Below are 12,391 nucleotides of genomic sequence, written 5' to 3'. Positions count from 1 at the left end.
AAATTGTGAATGCAGAATTGAAATGTTTCAGATGTATAAAGCAACATGTTGAATTTAAAAACTGTCTCATTTGAAAGATTCAACCACCATGTGAGTAATCTGTAATGCTTTGATTGAATTGTGAAGTCACTCCTATATAGCATGAGTATGCAGCAAATTGATCTAACAAGCCTTGGCTTCTTACCAAACTGATATTTGCTGTAAGATCTTGCTTTATTTTTCTCTCTTGCTTGTACAGATTCTGTGATAAGGTCATCAAATACTGCTATGTTTGGAAACTTTTGTTGAAAAGGAGCTGACAATTATTGTATTTAATTTGTAAATGGCCATACATCATCAAAAACAAACATTTTTAAAATTATAGATTAGATTAATATTTGAACAATTAGCATGCATATGGGAATAAAGCATGGTGTAGGCATATTATCTCATGATTTATGTAAAGTATAAAAGATTTGTATTTCCTATTTTATAAAGTATAAAAGATTTGAATTTCCTATTTTGGGCACTCAGATTTTACATTAAAGATGGTACATTTCTAAAGTTTTTGAGAAATTTCTGAAAGTAAATGTGAAGTATTCAGTGCATTACCTCCCTCAAAATATGAATGGAATTTAGTACCAATCTTTTTGCAGGAACATTAGTATTTGAAAGGGTAATTGAGCAATTATTTGGTGAATTGACTTGGTGAACCTAATACTTTTGAGGCATCTCTACGTACATTTTATAGGGGAATGGAGGGGGGAAAAGGACAAATGTTTTGCATGAATGACCTAGACTATGAAAAATTATTAGAGCTTTTTAAACATGAAACCATTTAACTGTTCAGTATCTGACGGTCTTAATTTGTACCTTACAAACTGATGTGTCTGCATAAAGGATTTTCTAATAGTTGATGTATTTTCCCTACTAATAACAGTAGATATCGATCTTGTCATAATTTTAAGGCATGCTGCATGTATCCCTCTTCTGGAACAAAGAACACCCGGTTTGTATGTGTTTTCTCTAACTCCCATTAGGGTCTCATTGTGCAGGCCTGTTAAGCACTACTGTGCTTGGGGGTTCCTCGAGTGCGCCTAACCTACAGGATTATGCTCGTGTGCATCGTAAAAAGCTGACATCATCTGGCTGCTTTGATGGTATGTGCACACACCACCACAGACGAATCTGTAGCCACTTTTTGAAAAATAGTGGAATTCTGTGATGAGAATAGCCAAATCCTATTTCTCCCTATCCAAAGCATGATAGCCTGGAGGACCAGCCTGTACACAGTATGTACCATATATGGATTGCGAATCTACGCTTCAGGCACAGTTTTTACACACAAGTGTTTTATTTACTTCAACGTCACATATGCACCTTAGCTTTAAAATGTTGCCAGTTTTTACCCTTAAATTTATTTCTTGGTGTTGGCACAAATAACTGTGGACCCCCCAGATGTAAAATTTAGTAAATGACATCACTATAACATTGTATTAAAAACCGCCTTGACTTGCAGTAATAATTATTGAAAATTGTTAACTGAAAAATTGCATTCCAGCAATAACTTGTAAAATTCAAAAAACAGTGGTGAAGAATTTAATTAGGTGAGGTTAGAAAGCAAGACTAATTTATTGGATTAGGTAGTAAATCCATGCTTCTGCTGAAGTTGTGGTTGATGCACAATGTTGACCTGAAAAGGGTTTCTAAGAAATTGGGGGGTGGAGAAAGAAATGGCAAAGTGCTCCCTATATATATCACTAACTGCTTTAATCTATTGGTCTTTGCAGTTTGTTACTTTGATGTGCATAATATTAAATTATAATATGCACTTAACAATCAGTATTAGCCAAGAGATCTGTAACAGCTGACACTTTTTTACTCCCGCTGATTTATTTTTTTCCCTCTTAAACAATCCTGCATGCAGCCTAACTTTAATCCTTTTTTAAAAACCCTGTTCTGCTAGCTGTTATAAATTTCAGGTACCTGTTTTTCTCTTTCTCAGACGCCACACGCAGTTCTGCTGTAAAAAGATTTTCTATCTCATTTGCTCGACACCCAACCAATGGTATGTTTGCTTTTTATCCCCTCTCCTGCAAAGATTATCCTTTGCTTCATCCCTTTTTATTTGTAATGTTGGATGCAAACTTTTAATACCATTTGTCTTCCCTCTCCTCCAATTAAACACACCCCTTGGGAATAGGTTCCATGGGGTTGCAGAATGATTTATTTTTCCCTTTCTTTCCTCTAAACCTTTTCCCCTTCTCATTAACATACATATCATACCTAACCATTTTTGTGTTGTATGCGGAAATGGTTCTTGTTCTGTGCGATTGACAGTCTGTTAGGGTTAAAAGGATTTATTTTAAATTATTGAAAGATCATCTTGTAATAAGTATTACTGTAAATCTGAACTTATTATTGCATATCCTTTAACCCATTTGCATTCATCTTTGGGGATATTTTGCTGCATAGAAATGTGTGAAAATCAGGAGGCCTATTTAAATATTTTAGTTCTGTTTTAGAAGAAATAGGAATCATTTTGCACAAATATTGGAAATGATGGAATAGTAGAAATTCTTTGTGAATTAGCTGATGGCTTTACCTGTAAAAATTAAAGTTACATATCTGTGTTGCATACATCAAATATGAAATATAGGTTATATGCCTGTATTGCATTTACAAAGTATCTAAACATCCTAATAGTGCCATGGTGTATTTTAATCTCACATCCATAAAAGTCATGGCCCTTTTTTTAAAGTTTATCCTAAATTTCATATGATGGAGGAGAGAATAATAGATAGAAGAGGTTCAATTATAAGTGATGTTCCCACCTGTGTACACAGTTTTTCACCTATGCTAGGATCTTCGTCCACCTCCATCAGTACAAATATTAGAAATCAGCTTAGGGAATTGACGGACAAAAAAAGCATTAGATTATGCGACAGCTGGGAATGAAAAAAGACAACTTGGTCCATGAAGCCCTCTTTCACAGTGCATGTATTATGACCTTAATTATGACATCTCCACCTTCCCAGCCCACCCAAGTTCTCTGTTACTCTCTTTATAAACTCTAACTTACCTATTAATTGCTTATAACACTCAGTTCTTTATGCCAGTCAGCATTCAGCGCCAGTGCAAAGCCCTCATAAAAAGTGCCTACAGATGACACTGTTTTTCATCTGGTCTTGATTGTGTATGTGGGTGTGTAAGATAAGTTATAATTTATACAAGTGTTCACTGGAGGCCAGTAATACAGAAACTAAGCATTAAAAAGTACAGGCCACTACCTGTTTTGTTGTTGTTATCACATACAGTCACAAAAATGTTTTGACTTAAAGTTTTTGCTGAGTCATATCCATTTAGAAAATTAATTTTGAATGGGAAAATATAGTTGAATTTATTCTTGTCTTTGCACAGATACTCATGACATTATTTTATTAATTGCCTTCCCAGTTACAAGAGATGGCGATCTTTACTTTTATTAGCATTTTTTTAGTTTTATTGGCATTCCTGTCACTAAAAATTGATACTGTACTGATGTGTCTGAGTTTTTTTGGTTTTCCCTTTTCCTAAAGCAGCAAAACACATGGATGAAACTAAAATAGAGTAATATTACTTGTATAATGAAGCTTCAGCTCAAACACACTTGACAAAAGTTGGCAGTGGCCTCCTCTGTCCTGGCCCACCTTTCTCAATTTTCTAAAAAGCTTTTGTAATCACATCATTACTTCTAGTGTCCTCCAAGGATTTACCCTTGGCCCCCTTGTATTTCTCATCTACATGTTGCTTTTCGACGACATCATCTGGAAACAGTCACTTACACAATGTGTCAGTTTCCACCTATATGCTGATGACACCCAGCTCCACCTCACAACTACCTCTCTCGACCTCTCTACTGTCTCTAAATTGTCATACTGCTTGTCCGACATCCAGTACTGGATGAGCAGTAATTTCCTCCAACTAAATATTGGGAACACTGAAGCAGTCAGTTTTTGTTCCTGCCACAAGTTCCATTCCCTCACTTCCATTCCTCTCCTTGGCAACTCCTGAAACTGAACCAGATTGTTCACATTCTTGGTGTCATGTTGACCCCAGAGTTAGCTTGTGACCACATAATCTTGCCATCACTAAGACCATTTATTTCCACCTCCATAACATGGTCTGACTCCATCCCTGCCTCAGTTCACTGCTGATGAAACCCTCACGTGTACCTCTGGACTTGACTATTGGCCAGCCTCCCATCTTCCTCCCTCCCCAAACTTGAGATCATACAAGTTGAGATGCAGGCAGAGATTTGTATCAAGTCCCATTCACCCATCAACCCTGTCCTTGCTGACCTGCATTCACTCCCAGTTAAACAATGCCTTAATTTTAAAATTGTCATCCCTATTCTCAAAACCCCCCACAGCCTCATCCTTCCCTATGTCTGTAATCTCCTGCCCTACAGAGTCCGATATCTGCACTCCTATAATTCCGGCCTCTCAAACATCCTCAATTTTAATCGGAACCCTTCAGCAATCTTACTGAGATTGCTGCTTGGACCCTAAGTTCTGAAATTCCCTAAACCTCTCCGCCTCTTTAATACTCTTACCTCCTCAAAAACTACTCTTTGACCAAGCTTTTGGTCATCTGCCTTAATACCCCTTAATATGGCTAAGTGTCAATTTTATTTGATTATGCTCTTGTGAACCACCTTGGGGTGTTTTACTAAGTTAAAGGGACTATATAAATACAAATTGTTGTCGTATGCTTAGTAATCATTGTACCTTGGGCTTGAACAGATTTGTTTTAAATTTGAGAAGAATATAGTTTTGCTAAATTAATAATCAAATTTCCTCATTTTGTCCAACCTTTACGAAAAAAAGGAATTCTTATCATCCAGGGGAGTAAAATCATCTCTAGTGTATTCTCCTTTTTAAGTTTTTAAACTTTTTCTAGCCAATTCTCTGTACTTCCCCGATACCACCCAACTTTGGTAGGTCATGGGCTAATTCTGACAAGATGGTCAGTTCTTAAAGGATGGTTTTTACCCTCAAAATCAGTAAGTTCTTGAAATGTTAGGTGATTTATTAGGTATATTGTATATGTTAAAGTACTTCGACATCTATTTAAAATGGTGTAATTTAGAAGGTGGCAGCCATGGTTTACTGCTAACACTTTTGCCTCTCAGTTGGTGGGTCATGATTGTTAAGTTGCTGAACATCCATCTGGCAAAGGAAGAAGCTGGAGCCAGCCTGTCTTCAACATGTGTTATACTAGGTTTTGTGAATAAACCCAATTGCAGACTACTTTTCCCTTCAACACAGTTCCTCAACTCCACAGGTGGAAACATAACCTTTCCCCAGTTAATATCAACTGCTCTTAATCACAAATAAAGTACGCATTCACAGCATTTGCAATGTTAACATTTCACTCCAGAGACTTGAGCACAAAGTCTGAGTTCTGCACTATTTTGCAGATGAGATGTTAAACCAAGGCCTGATTTGACCTTGCAGGTGAGCATAAAAGATCGTATGCCGCTATTCCAAAGACGACCAGGAGATTTCTTCCCAGTGTTTTGGCTATTATTTATCTCAATCAACATCACCAAAACATTCCAGTCATTTTGAGAGACTTGCTGCACATACATTGGCTGCCACATTTCTTATATTACAACAGTGACTGCACTTCAAAATACTTCTTTGGCCTTAAGCCACTTTGGGACGACCTGAGTTTGTGAAAGGCGCTTTGTAAATGCAAGCTTTTGTTGTAGTTACAAGTGTAGGCTTGGCACTGCTGATTGGAAGCTCAGTATTTAGATTCATCAAACACTTTGCCCCTTAATCCTCATTACAAACAGCTGTTATGGACAGGAGGGTGCTTAATTTGAACAGCACTAATTTCTCCTCTCACCAGCTGTCAGTAAACAGAATGATGTTTTTGAGTTCCTTCCCCCTTTATAAGTAATGGCATATTTCCCACCCCCTCGGTTTTGGTATAATCCAATTTCTGTGAATAACCCCACAGCAAACTCAAGATAGGATGAACTCAAAGGGCTTGTTTATTTGCACACACACAAAACATGGGAGGAGGGTTCCAATGTTGCCTCCTGCGCATTCATACAGTAAAAGTGGGATTGAGAAAGAAAGATTTACAGTGCAGAGACCACAGGGAAAAGAAATATTGGTTCACGTGGGTTCGAGTCCAGAATCGAAGCCCTGGTATTCCTTCACTGAGGCCTGTGAACTGAAAACTGATGCTGGTTAATTCACTTTTCCAGTGGTGTTGTCATCACGCTATGGGATAGGCATGCAGAGATGAATCAGTCCGGTACATGATGATAGAGACTTTTCCAGTAAAAGCAGTGTAGATAGAGCCAAGTGTCCAACCTGGGCCAGAGCTCCATATCTGTGATGCTACTAATTAGATGATAAAATGGCAGACTAACTTTGCAGTACAACATGGCAATATTACTGGTTCCACAAACTAGAGGTCCATGTCACATGATTTCCACCTCTCCACTCTGGCTTTGACAAGGAATATGTATACCTCGTTTGGGTCCCCAAGATTGTGGAATGTCTCAACAATTAAGAATTGGAAGGAAAGTTGAAGGGCCGTTTGTCTTAGCAGATGAACAGACTCCTGTTAGTCAACCTGGATTATGAAATGCAGATTGCCATTGTATAACTCTCTTCATATTTGCTCTTTGCAGTCCACAATGTGTCATTAATGGTTCTTAAGAAAAAATGAGGTGTGAGTTTCTCCAATACTGCCAGGTAGCTCCTTTTGTTTGAGGGTCACGGACAAACATGGATTCAGCCGTGTTAGGTGTTCGTCCAGTTATAATTTTTTGGAGATAGCAATGAGCATTTCTCCTTGTACATTTTATTTAAAAATAGACAGGGTGAGGTTTAGTCCCTCACACAGCCCTTGAAATACTTTTCTAACATGTCTTATACATTAGTGTTGTGCCAAACGCTACTCCCTATATTACCTTACCCTGTTGCCTTAAACTGCTGTTCAACTATAGTTTTTTCTTAACTAGGAACCACTAATTTATATGTAGTTTCACATCTTTAATTTTACAGACTATAGGAAAAATGGGTTAGTTTACTATTTTCTTATTGATAAATCTGTAATAATCTTTAGATCTGGAATCCTATTTACTCCTTTGTTGAGTACTTTTCCTCCAGAAATCCCAGTTTTAAACACATTCCTTTCCGTACTCCTAGATTTCTCTCTTCTCTTTTGAAAATTGTTGGAAATGTTCCCATTCTCTTTTCCCAAAATGTGCTACTTTCAATAAATAATTAAATAAACAGAGGAAAAGCAAGTATTTTCCTCATTGGCACTTAGCTAATATATGATCATTCTTCAGTTATCCAAGAGCAAACATATGTGGCAGTGATCCAATAGCTATCTACCCATGTTTCGCAATTTGGGAAATAATTTACCTAGCCCAGTCTTAACGTGTAGCCCTGTTAAAACTAGTTTTTTTTTAAAAATCAGCTATTGCAAATGCAGTGACAGTTACAACTTAATTTACAATTGATGTAAATTAACTGTATTAACTTTGGATATGTTGTAATACTGAACTTTATTGAAACACATCCCTTAAATTAGCATACAAATATTTAATGTGTTTGTATGAAATTTCTTTGTCCACTATTTTAGCAAATTATTAACCCTTCTATTTTAAATGAAGTGGTGCCTGCATTAAAATAGTTCAAGATAATGTGGTCTTGATTTACAAGAGCTAATAAACTGTCTTTTCTGGTATCCTGACCTTCAGTTGGCTTAATACCTTGCAATTTGCTCATGGGACTCCATTATTCTCTCTTTGTAATTTGTCATATTGGCACAGTTCACTTCTAAGAAAATGTAACATCTATTTTTACTGAGATATTTATTAAAACATTTGCGTTATTTTTACTTAAGATGTAAAGTGGTGATGCATTTCTCTTTAAGAGAAAACCATGTAACAGCACTGATTCTTTTTTGAAGAAAACAGTAGAAATACTTCACACAATATTGTCAGTACAGCAGCTGAGTTGTCAATTTTATAGTGGACAGCTAAAGTATTAAAATATTTTTTCCTCTTCTATATCTTTAACAAAGTAAAAATAGTTAATATTTGCCAACAGAAGTTTGCTACTTTTCATGTTCTTGATGCTGTTGCGTTTTGTTTTTGCAGTGTTTTGATCTTTTATGGCATATCAATGGAGTTCTTTAGAATAAGGTCTTGTTTCTATAAACTGTATAAATTTGTCATATGACATGTTCAATGTTTATATATTATTTTAAAAAGGCAAAACATTGCAAAATTACAATTTTTTAATAAAATGCTGTCTAAAAATATCTACTTTTGTAAGCAAATACTCCTATATGTAGTGCAAACGATTAGCACAATACAATATCTTATTTGTAAGCTTCCAAGTGATATTGCCAGTTATTTAGAAAATCATTTAGAAATTTTAGGGGGAACGTAATCATGATTTCCTATATTTTTCAACAAAATTGCTGCTGTAAATGTATTTCACTGGTGCATAATAGTTGATATTTGCTGCAGTATGTTACACAGAATTTAAAATAAATATTTCGCTAATTCAAAACCACCTCAAGTTGTGCTTGATTTAGTCTAGGAAGTTAAGTGGGACACATAGGTAACGGCAGGACAGGAGGGCATCTTGGAAACCATAACTTAAAACCATAAGGTAATCAGGCTTGATTATATAAGAACTGAAGAGAAGAGGAAGCAGTCATACTTGGGGGAAAAAGATACAATTTCAATGAGATTTTTTTTAAAATTAACTTTTTCTATTGTAGAAATTGTTGTGATGTATATTTAGCTTGATCCTATTTTGGACTATTTTTTATTGTGCACCACTTCCTTTATCTTAGCTATATCGTTTATAAATTTTATGGACTGATTGTAAATGTTTTTCTTGTTACAGCAGTTTGATAATTAATAGGCTCATAAATTCTAGCTATATTTAATTAAACTAAGTTTGGATGTTAAATCATATTTTTGATTCAAATGTATCTGTGCATTATTATCTGTTGAATAGTACATTAGAGCTACATACACTGGCCTTTTTCTGTCGGAAATCATCATTAAAGTCATCAAGTAGTAAAAATGATTCAGTAATGTTGGGTTGAGCTGAATCTAGCATTAGGTTTTTTTCCCCACTGTTAATTGCTACGTCTCACTTAATTCACTGAGCTCGTTCTCTCTGGGGTCCACAGTTGTTTTGTTCTCGTTTTAGCTGAGGCATTAATTTTCTGGTGCTATGGTACTTCAAAATATTGATCTCTTGCAAAACACCAGTAAATGGCACAAATATATATTTACGTGAACCATTTTTCTTATCAATACTGCGCCTTTAAAATAAAGTAGTTCTTACAATTTGATTTTTTAAAATTTTGGTCAGAATCTCTGAAAATAGCTAAGCAAAGGAAGGCTACAGTTCTTCTAATTTGCCTTCTATCATCCTGGTAGTTGCATGATGTAACAATAATTGTGTTGTTGGTTATTTGCAGCAATCAGTCATCTTTTAGTCTACGAGAGACCTAATGGTGGAAAGCTTAGAGAACCATAGCTCCAAAATTACTCGTTCATTTCAACAATGTTGCAGTTATTATATGTCATGTCTTAAATTGGTCATATGCTGACTTTTGTAGCTTTCAACCATTGGCACCTCTACTGAATTATCAGTGAACATTCCCAGATTGATTGATTTGGAAGAAAATTTATACTTCATGAGAAAACTGTTCCCATTATTCAATCATTCCCCTTAAAGCAAACACTGTTCTGCAGATTTTCTGTTTTGAGCAGGGCGCTCATTAAATGGCAAACTGCATCTGTTTATAATTTACCCATAAAAAGCTGAACCTATAATAATTCAAACTAAAATAGCACTCTGTAGTTTGGAAAGGAAATCTGAGATGCTGAAAAGCTAATGATATGAATACATTTGATGAGGATTAAGAAATTCATTATACTTGCAAAGAAACATCTTGTTTAACTGTGTTCCCACACTCCTGTTAGGTAGGGAAATCTGAGAATTTTGACCCAACCATGATGAAAGAACAGCAATATTTGTCCAAGTCAGGAATGTTGTGTGACTTCGAGGGAAACCTGGAAGTGATGGTTTTCCCATGCACTGCCCGTCCTCATGGGCAGAATTTTCTGCCTGTCGGGCAGGCTGACCCGACCCAATCTCCAGTGGGCGGGGAGCCAATCCCCGCCGGAGAAGCGTCCATTTTATGTGGGCTGGCCAATAAAGGCCCGCCCAACGTGATGTCCGGTGGGAAGCGCAATGCACTTCCTGTGCCGCCTCATGGAGATCACTTACACTTTGAAAAATATTAAAAATAGAAAAAAAAAATTCCTTAACATGTCCCCCTCATGTGACAATGTCACATGAGATGAGACATGTTCACAATTTACATAATAAGTTTATTAAATTTTTTTAAACCCTGCATGAAACCTCATCCCACTGGTGGATGAGGTTTCATGTTTTTTCTATTGCCTGCCGGGGCTACTGGCCTGCTCGCCAACCTTAAGGTTGGATGGGCAGGTCCTTTAATTGTATAATTGATCCTGTCAATGGCCTCAATTGGCCATTGACAGGTTGGCGGGCACACAGCTGATTTTGCTGCGCTCCTGCCTTCCTGAAAATTTAAATGGGCCAATATGACGTCGGGGGTTCCCCCTGACGTCATCCTGAGTTGGTGAGCGGGCCCCGCCCCCTGCTCACCGACAGCAAAATTCTGCCCTATCTTTCTATATAGTGGAGGTCGTGGGTTTGAAAGGTGCTACTGAAGAGCCCTTAGCGAGTTGCTGCAACGCATCCTTTAGGTAGTAAACACTGTAACCACTATATACTGGTTGTGAAGGGAATGATTGTTTTGCCATTTACAAGATTTGTCCACTAGGCTCGTTAGTCAGTTCCCAAGGTGTGTGAAGGATGCCTTCGTTCAAGGATTAAGGAGGATCTTTTTATTTGTTTCTCCGAATTGATATTCCACTTATTATGTGCATCTATTTCTTAGTGCACAATTCATCCCAATGTTAAAGAAGTAATTTTCCATCCTGAAAGATGCATTGCTTTGTATTTTTTATGTGCTGTGTAAACAGTGGAATAATGGGCAGAATGGCCTGTTTTTGTGCTGTAGCTACTGTGATTTCTATATATTAGATGATTAAACATTTGTTTTGTAGCATTATTCACTCATTTAAAGTGTTGATGAATATAAATAAATACTACCTTTTAGCTAATTATGAAAATTCAAAATTATGTTGTTCACTTTCAATTTTACGAGAACGTGCAAAGATAATCCAAGGAGCTTGGAATTTGAATATGAGAATTCTAGGTAACTGACCTTATGTTCAATATTTTTCTATCAAATGGAAAAGCATGTGTAAATTTAATTCTTCTACACTGGTTAAATAATTAAAAGATCTATTGACTGAAATGTGGTTGTAAAAAGTAGTCTTAACGTGAAGGATAACGGTGGAGCCCTTATCGTGCCCCTTGTTTCAAATGGTAACAGCAAGAGAAATCAAATAGATCAGAACAAAAATCCTAATAGTTATGCATGGTGTCTTGGCATTTGATCGGAGACCTTGGACCTGCATAACCTATTTTTAGATGATGTACCACAAAATGTAGGAGATAAGTGTTCTCATTATGCCTGAAGTGTTTTGTGTGCTTCTTTGCATGAGTGTACACAGTACATACTACATGTATATGCATTTGTTAATAAATTTGTATTATATTTCTGTTGTTAAGTCTGAAGTGTTCCTTTACAGGATTTGAGCTTTATTCGATGGTGCCTTCCATTTGCCCCCTTGAAACCCTTCATAATGCACTTTCTTTGAAGCAAGTGGATGAATTTCTTGCATCGATACCTGAAAGCAATGCCCTTTCTGATGCTCCTCCTACATCCTCAGGTGAGACTGCTAATTAGTACTTTGGTGTGTTAACTTGCAGTATGCCAGAGATAATTAAATGTCAAGACAGAACAACGGAAACCTGATTAACTCTAACTACCTAGCAGCTCACCACTCACTCAGTCCATTCACATTGTAGAAATATCACCTTGGGGAGGTTCACTAGTGTGGTTGGGAAGAGTTTAGACTAAATTGGCATGATGGTGGGCACCATATATAACATGGAATAAGGTGTCAAAGTTAGAATATCAGGCAGTATTGGAGAAGGGAATAGTTCCATATTATTTCCTCTTAGTCTGCTCCTATCTAATAAGTTCTTAGGTGGGTTCAGAGTATGGGGGAAGGTAATCAAGTCAAGGTTAGGGCTACTGTGCATGTATGTGAATGTGTGGATTATGGTAAATAAGATTGATAACTTACCAGTAAAGATTGCCATGTGGAAATAACAAAGACCTGGCTGAAACAAGGGTAGGC

The 12,391-nt window shown here is 36.6% G+C and overlaps 1 protein-coding gene across 9 annotated transcripts in view; it reads left to right on the top strand.

The window, feature by feature from the left end:
* The window catches only part of ppip5k2 (diphosphoinositol pentakisphosphate kinase 2), a 210,519-nt gene that overhangs the window by 158,953 nt on the left and 39,175 nt on the right, over window positions 1-12,391 (top strand). For 6 of the 9 annotated variants that reach the window (XM_041185638.1, XM_041185640.1, XM_041185636.1 and 3 more), the window contains 2 exons: window positions 1,985-2,047; window positions 11,777-11,917. In XM_041185638.1, coding sequence (XP_041041572.1) covers window positions 1,985-2,047; window positions 11,777-11,917 — 204 coding nt within the window. Of the gene's footprint in view, window positions 1-31; window positions 55-1,984; window positions 2,048-11,776; window positions 11,918-12,391 lie in introns of those variants that run through there. The other 3 variants (XM_041185641.1, XM_041185637.1, XM_041185642.1) reach the window with 2 other exon arrangements.

The sequence above is a fragment of the Carcharodon carcharias genome, chromosome 4 (genome assembly GCF_017639515.1).
Source record: "Carcharodon carcharias isolate sCarCar2 chromosome 4, sCarCar2.pri, whole genome shotgun sequence".
Classification (NCBI taxonomy): domain Eukaryota; kingdom Metazoa; phylum Chordata; class Chondrichthyes; order Lamniformes; family Lamnidae; genus Carcharodon; species Carcharodon carcharias.
This window is presented reverse-complemented; position numbering and strand designations above follow the sequence as displayed.